The sequence below is a fragment of the Buceros rhinoceros genome, unplaced genomic scaffold (assembly GCF_000710305.1).
Source record: "Buceros rhinoceros silvestris isolate BGI_N320 unplaced genomic scaffold, ASM71030v1 scaffold23950, whole genome shotgun sequence".
In the NCBI taxonomy this organism is placed as follows: domain Eukaryota; kingdom Metazoa; phylum Chordata; class Aves; order Bucerotiformes; family Bucerotidae; genus Buceros; species Buceros rhinoceros.
In genome coordinates this window covers 6,447-14,299 of record NW_010389360.1, presented here as the reverse complement: position 1 = coordinate 14,299, position 7,853 = coordinate 6,447, and the positions used below count along the sequence as shown (strand labels likewise).

The 7,853-nt window shown below is 56.0% G+C and overlaps 1 protein-coding gene across 1 annotated transcript in view; it reads right to left on the bottom strand.

Annotated features, from left to right (window-relative positions):
* The window catches only part of LOC104491665 (serine/threonine-protein phosphatase 6 regulatory subunit 2-like), a gene marked incomplete at its 5' end in the record, with an annotated part of 20,943 nt that overhangs the window by 6,706 nt on the left and 6,384 nt on the right, over positions 1-7,853 (bottom strand). Inside the window, 6 exons of the mRNA XM_010134125.1 lie at positions 1,136-1,159; positions 3,781-3,988; positions 4,401-4,489; positions 4,905-5,067; positions 6,396-6,571; positions 7,503-7,630. Coding sequence (XP_010132427.1) covers positions 1,136-1,159; positions 3,781-3,988; positions 4,401-4,489; positions 4,905-5,067; positions 6,396-6,571; positions 7,503-7,630 — 788 coding nt within the window. The remainder of the gene's footprint in view (positions 1-1,135; positions 1,160-3,780; positions 3,989-4,400; positions 4,490-4,904; positions 5,068-6,395; positions 6,572-7,502; positions 7,631-7,853) is intronic.

Sequence of the window (7,853 nt, the reverse complement as noted above, 5' to 3'; positions counted from 1 at the left end):
TCGCTCCCGTGCCCCCCCTGCCACAGCAGAGCCCTCTCGTCTCACCCAGCGCCCCGCAGAGAGCTCTGAGTGGCCTCGAGAAGGCTCAACAGCCCAGATCGCTCATTAACAGCTCCAATAGTGCTACATTTTCCTGGCAAAAAGTCCAGCCTGACAGCACATACCACCAGGTAAATGCCACACGTACCCGCCTGCTTAGGAGAGAGGCAGGAGGACCTCCAGAGTTCGTTAAAACAGCATCGCTAATTATTACCCAGCAGGCTCGCTAAGTACGTGTGGTCATCCCGGCTATTTTAAACACAGCTGAGGACTCAGAGCCTTCGGCCTGCGGGGGCTGCGGGCACTCGCTGACCCTCCCGCTCGGGGAGGCCAGGCCAGCGATTCTCTTCACCAGGGAACTGTCCTCCTGGAGCCCACAGGTCACACGCTGCCTGCAAGGCTCTCCCCTCCACCGCTAACTGCGGGGACGTGCCCAGTGCGCTGGAGGGCTCTTTGTGCCTCTGATCTCACCCAGAAACGACAGCAAAGCTGGCACAGTGACTGCGAAAGGGAAATTAAGTGGATGGGTTCTAGGAGATGGTTAGTACAACCACAACCGAAAACAGAAAGAAAATGCTGGGGAGAAAACAAGTGTTTGGTAAAAAGGAACAGCCTCTGGACAACCCATCAGTTGTTATTTTATGGTGCATTCCAGCGTACAGGTGAAATACTTGCTTGTGCTGCTGAGAGGGAGCCTCCAAAGACCCCAGCACTACCCCCCTGCCAGGCAGCACGTCCAGCAGCGTGCACTGGCCAGCAGCGAGGCTTCCCCCCAGCCAGCCTGAAAACAAGCACAAAAAGCCGCTTGCAGGGAAAGCCACCAGCGGGTGAACGGCAGAAGCTCCAGAACCGGTGCACGACCCTGCTCCACGCTGGGTGTTTTCTGCTGCCTGCGCCAGCTCTCCCACAGGAGCACAGCCCCCCTCCGGATCAGCTTCCCCAAAGAGGGTTTCTAGGGTCTCCTGTAGCTGAGGGTGAAAAGAGGAGCTTCCCAGGCCAACGGCTCTTTTTTCCCAGCCCAGTACGAAGTAACTAAGGGGAGAAACTACTTGTCAGTGGATGTTTGGAACCCCGAGCAGGTCCCGGTCATACATACCCTCTGCCTGCAGGTCTAAACACTCTGAGCAATACCCGCAGCGAGAGAAGGGCCGCAGGAGAGGCAGGAAGAGGGAGAGAGCAAAGAGAGGGAGACAAAGCAAACAGTCAAGAGTGCTGAAAAACCAGAACGCGGAGTTAATTGCCCCAAGTCCCTCGGGCAGCTGTGCTGCCGCAGAGCCGGCAGTAATGCCGCAACGCTCGCTCAAAGGGCACAGTCACCAAACACGGCATTGCCCTCGCCAAACTCCCACCAACATGGCAAAAGGCAGAAGATTCCACGGACTGCAGGAAGCATCTTCCTCCGGGCTCACACACCCACTCCAGAGTTACCCAAGAGCGAGATTTGCCAACCAGAAGCTTTACCAGAAGCTTTTTAGTGCGAGAACTTGTGCAAAACTGCGGATTTTTTTAGAAGAACCTACCAGGTAGAGTTAGCTGTGGGAAAGGGAGCTTGCAGAATACACCTGGAGTGGAGGGACCAGCTCAATCCAGCTGGAACACCCTCTTTCATACCCTGTTTGAGCAGCTGATACTCCTCCTCAGGTCACACAGAACGGCCCTGAGGGACCTTCAGCCGAGCCCTTTGAGGACACACCGCTCACTGCCCCGAGGGTCATCGCTGGGGCGCACCGGGCAGGCAGGGAAGCCCCAGCAGCTGCTGCCCATACCTGAGCGTGCAGGTACTGCAACATCTGGTGACAGGTACTGCAACATCTGGAGCTCTCACGACCCTAGTGACTGCAGAACCTACAGGGCCCCTGCGCAGCTCCCGGAGGTATTACAGATGTCGGGGTTTGGAACTGCAGGGAGGGCAGGAGGAGCAGGAAGACCCATTTCCACAGAAATAGGACCGTGGCTCGGCAGAAGTTCAGCCCCTCCGGGGAAGGGCTTGTAGGGAGTCATCGAGAACTACACAGCCAACCCAACGTGCTCCTGACCTTTCAGTGTATTTCATTTCCGTTAAGGCACATGGTTAAAAATTACTATAGTCACTACTGGCTGCTGTAGTCCCCGGGCAAGGTGGCAATTCTCACACAGGGAGAAACCTGCTACTGCAGCAGCTGGAACCACCAGCTGCCTAACAGGTTTCTGCCTTCCCACAGCTTCTGTTTCCAGTTTTGGCCACTGCTGTAGCTGTGGAAAGCAGGAGACACCTTTAAAGTGGAGTCTGTGGTTGTACAAGTATTTAAGTTCTTCGCCAAAACGGAATTAGTTTTGTAGAACTGCCGTCGTTCAGACCCAAGCGGGTTCTGGAAGCCTTGTCCTTATTGGAAGCGCTCCAGACACAGACACTTTTCAGAGAGAACACCATGCTCAGAAGGACGCTGCCTGCAACAGCAGCGGAGCCCCAACACCGACCCAGCCAGAGCGGGAAGAGTGTAATTCCTGCCTGCAAAGAGACGCGGGCAGCCAGGAGAGCGTGCCAGGCAGCCCGACCCCGCTGCTAACATCCCGGCACACGTAACGCTGCTCTGCTCACACCCTGTCTTCCGAGAGGAAAACACCGGGAGCACTGTGTGGTTTAGGTACACGTGCCCGTGGATTTCTTGGTACAACTCGAGGACACTGAGGACTGGAGGAGGGGGTGCTGCGTTCTTAGTGCCCTCGGCTTTCCTGGAGCCAGGCTGCTGGCCGGGCCCTCCCTGCGCATAGCGCCCACCTCTTCGGCTGCGATCCCTGTGAGCTGGGAAACCTCTGGCACCTCACTCATCTCCCGTACGAAGAGGAGAGGCCGCGTGAGGAGGAGATCAAGAATAAACAACCGTCACGCTACTACAAAACCCGCTCAGGGCTGCCCCACAAGCAGACCTCTGGTTCCCCACCGCCCCCAATTCCACCTGGTCCTGGAGCCCCGCTTGTCTCCTGAGCCTCTCCCTGCTGTGGAGCTGCCCGCAGCTCTCTGCTGGAGCAGCCCGCACTGACTACCAAAGCAGCCAGAGCCCCCCAGACACTGGGGTGTCAGTACCTGTTCCAGAGTCCAGCAGGTGGGGTCGTTCCCCACGTACTGGGAAGGAATGCGAGGAAAACTCTACATGTCTGAAAACGGGGCCATAGTTCTGGATGCACCGATGGGAACCAGATGCTCCCTGGGTGGAAAAGCACTTCCCCTCTCAGACAGTCAGAGCAGGCTAGAGTCAGGCACGGGCAATTCCAACCAGAGCGCGGCCCAGCAGCCACAGCCCTCTGCTCTGCCTTCTCTGGCATTTGGCACTTTTAACCATCTATTGCCTACCACGTACCACGGCGACGAGGGGAAGGGACTGGCTGAAGCTGGAGACACCCAAACCTTCCCCCCGGCAGCCCGCACACTGACTCCGTGCACGCGCACTTGCATTGCTCGACTCTTCTGTGCGACCTGCCCAGGCCTGGATCTGGTGTGCAGACAGACAGACAGACAGTCGGCTGATGCTGCTGGGATGTGGCTCTGTGGCTATAATGAGCCACACATGTTTCTTAACATAAACCAGTCGTAAATCTTTTCTTAAAACAAAAGCCCCATGATGAGAAGCTCCTCACACAGGACATCTGGCACCGCGGGTCTAAAAGGGCAAAGGACCAGTGAAACCCCAGCTGAAGGGGTCCCCACCACGGGGCTGAACCCAGGGCAGAGCCGGGCCCCAGCCCGAGGGAGTCCTTGCACACCTGGTGAAAACAGCCTTCTCGTTTTTAGCATCCACAGTCAGCTTGATGGTCTCCTGGCCCGAGCCCGTGCTGATGGTTTCCGTGACGATGTCAGCTTTATCCTCCTCCTCCTCGCTGTCGGAGCCACCGGAGGAGCTGCTGTCCGAGGCCACCAGCGGCGCTTTCCTCGTGACGCAGACGTTCCAAACGCAGGGAGCAGCAGTGCTGACTGAGGAAAGCAAATAATTCACCTTGCGAACAAACCGCAGCACAACACGAGTTCCCAGGTACTACCTACCCCCAGGCCCCATCAGTACCACTCGCCCTGTCCCCTCAGCTGTCAGCAAGTGATTTTATAGTCGAGCACAGGGTTAAAACAGGGCTTTGGGCAGTTTACAAATGAACTGTCTCTGTGACATCAACTCTCCCTACTCCAGTTTCATCCTTTTTTGCTGAATGGTATTACCCCAACAAACCTTCGGGATTTCCGAGTTACTGTTTTAACAGCCTGCTCCCCATAGCAAAGGGTAAGAGGCGGCAGCAGCGCGGAGGGAAGTTCTCCCCAGCAGACCTGGGACACTGTGCAGGGCGTCCACAGCTTCCGTGATGCCCTGGGTTTGTCCTGTACCGTTCTCACTTACGGTTCTTGTCCTGGCTCTGCTTCGGGTTTCCGTCGGAATCACTGCTTTCTGTGTCGACAGGAGAGCTGCACCGGGGGCCTGACTCCGAGCTACGGCAGGGAGGGAAAAAGCCTTGAGAATGAAGTCCGGGGGTCTCGGTTGTGCTTCCCAGCGTCCCAGCAGAAGCAATCATCAGGGCTTACTCTTTCTTTACACTAGTATTTGTAACTTCTAAAAATTATCCATTTAGTCATTTTACACTCTCAGCATAGCAGCAGTGACGACCCATAAAGTGTTCCTGTATCATGAGACACATGATACACTAACACCAGAAGCACTGAAAGGCAAAAGGAAGTATGAAGCCCTGACTCAGAATCCCAGATGACATCGCACCATAAAAGGGGTAGCAGGGGCAAGAAAGGAACACTCCTGTCAAGCCACTCCAACACACTGTATCTCAGAGATCCTTTCAGGGAAAAGCGACAGGGAACAAGAGAACGTGAAGAGAACGTGGGTCCCTCTTACCAACAGAAAGGCTGGAAGTCTGTAAACTTTGCCCATCCTTTCTCTTCCGGCGTGGGGTTCTCTGGGGCTGCCGAGTCCCAGACGCTCGATCCAACGTCCATGGCAACGCAGGGTGTGGGGGGTTTCGAGTTCACAGGCTCGAACATGGCTGTCCACCCAGACCCTGCGGACACAGAGCACGGGGCTGCCATTCCTGACCGTCCCCAGAATCTTTGGCCATCCCAAAAACGTTCCAGAGTGGTCCCAGAGACAGAAGGAGAGGGACCATCCCACGGCACTCCTTCGAGACCCCCAGGGGCAGCTGCCTCACAGGTTGTGGACAGCCGGCCTGCAAACCCCGCTCCCGGCCACTGGCACGTCCTCCACGAGGGAGAAGCCTCGGTTAGGGAAAAGGCTGTTCCGAGTGAGCTCAACCCTTGCGCCAGGGACTGCCAGCTGAGCTCTGAGCAACCCCTTCCTGTCAGGGGCTCCACGGCCCAGCTTCAGCCACTTCCCTCACCAGCTGACACATGGATGAAAACACTGAAGATCACCAAAGTGATCTCGAGCAAAACTAAGACGGGGATTTGTTCTGCACAGCCCCAGACGGCTCCCCATGCAGCAGAACATCCTTCTGCCCGCAGAAAGGACACGTTCCCATTACCTTGTCTCCAGAAAAGGGAAGGGCTGCAGGGCTCCGCTGTGCAAAGGGACTGCACGCCAGTGAACCGAGAGCAGGCGCATGGGCTCAAAACAGGACCACAGCCTCTAGATGGGGAACTAAACCAACGTGCGCTCTCCACAGGCTGCCGCTTGTGAGGGTTATACCGGTTCTTCCTAGGAAGAACTGAAAATACCCGACACCACCACACGGGTGGAGAGCGCTGCCTGCTGGAGTAAGGGAGCCCTGTGCTCGTAGTCACAGCACAGACATCGCCCAGAGAAAGGCACGTTTCACAGCTGAAACTGCTCACACCAAACAAGGGACCAACGGGACCCCTCATTTCAGTGAGCCAAACTGGTGCCGCTGACAGCACCGTGCATCTCCTGAACCCAGGAGGTGTTACCTGCACCGTGATCCTGGAAAGCCCTGTCCCTCACAACCCTCCTGTGGGCACTGGGAGAACGGGTTTGCAATGTGCCAACTCAGACTCCAAGGGCAGGAGGGCAGAAAAGGCAGATAGCTGGCGCATGGGGACAGCCAGCAAGGGTCTGCAGAAAACTGCTAAAGTGGCGTGAAGAGCTGATGTCCTCATGCCCGCTGATTCCGCCAGCAGAGCACTGAAGGAGCCAGCAGCACCATCGCTCTGTGCCTGCGCGGCTGCCGCGGCACCCCAAGGGCTGGCCCTGCTGCTGGAGAAGCCCGGCAGTCTCCACCTCACGGGCACTTCTGAGAGGAGAGACGAGCCTGACAGTCACGCAGCTCCTCTGCGCCCAACAGCCAGGGAACCCTGGCAACCTGCTGTTAGGGGTCTCGATTCAACGGGACCGATGCTGGTTTTAACTCTTTACCTTCAGAGGAGTCGGAGTCTTTCTGCTCAGAGATATTATTCTTGTTGCTGTTTGCTGAGGAAGGAGGCGGCTGCTGTTCTGTCTCCTCCTCTTCTTCGGAGTCCACGCTGCCATCATGGTCTCCATTCTCAAGGTCACTTTTTGACGAACTCTCTGACGTCTGAGATGCTCCAAATCTACAGGCAGAACTCAGAATCAGAAAAGCCCTTGGGGCAGCTGGTTCACCCCTCGCCTGCTTCCCCCCTGCCCCCGGGAGCGAGCACAGCCTGTGAGGTGCCCAAGCGTTGCTGAACGCCTTCTCCAGGCTTACTGCCCCCCCGAGACACACCGCTCGGCCAGGCAGCAGCAGGAGCTCCTCTGGGCACTGCCTGAGGACCTGACGTGCTTTCCTTGGCTAAAAGCATCTGCAGAACTTCCTGGGGAACGTGTGGCGGTGACAGAGCCAGGGTGGAGACTAGTGGGAGCAGGCAAACAGCAGCCAAGGAGGGGACAGCAGCAGGGAACCAGTGCTGCGCGTGAGCAAGACCATCGGTTCAGTGGCGCCGGGCACACGACGCCCTGGCCATTCTGCCTGTCTCATTGGTCGTACTTTCAGACTCAGAATTATGGGAGTAACTTTATTTATTGACAGACTCGATCAAAGGGATGAAACAACAGCACGAGACGGCCCAGGGAGGCCCCTCTTCTCACACAAACTGGTTCTGTTCTCTTTAAACATTTCAAAACAGAATATTCTGTCTACGACCCTCAGTCTCGCCAGCCTTTCACCTTCCTCCTCCCCAAATGCCAGGGAAGGATTAAGCTCTGAGTATTTCAAACTATGGGTGGTTGTTTAAAGGATCTGTGACAACACGCAGTGATGAGGGTTTCCACCACTCCTGCACTCCCTCAGACGGGATATGTGCTCCCCATCCAGGAGCACCTCTTTCTGCAGAGGTGTGACACGGAAAACAGTGGTTTATCTCAGAAAAAGCACATACCGATGAACAATTAATGTGCACTTCACAACTAACGAACGGTTAAACGTGCGCTTCACCAAAACGTACAGCTTCATGGCATTTAGGGAAAAAGAAAAAAACCCCAATCGCTCTTTTGTGTTCACCTTACCGTGTCCTTGATTTCACTTGGGTTGCATAGGTTATCTCCTTCTCCTCCCAGATATCTTCCTCTTCCTCATTGTCATCAAACTGCTGGATCCGCTCATTGCAGCAGGCTTCAAAGAGGGAAGCGTTGGGCTAAAATCATATTAAAAAGACATCAAATTCTGTTCATTCTTTGGAGACAGAAACAACACTCCAGCGATGAGGAAGTCCAGAGATCAGCGTCTGCACACAACTCATCCCACGAAGGTGTTGGCATTTGTCCCCAGTCATGCCACAAGCCATGGGCAGTGGGGGACGAGCACCGACAGCATGGCGTGCTCGGAGCAGCACGCCTGCCAGGGGCCAGCCACGACCC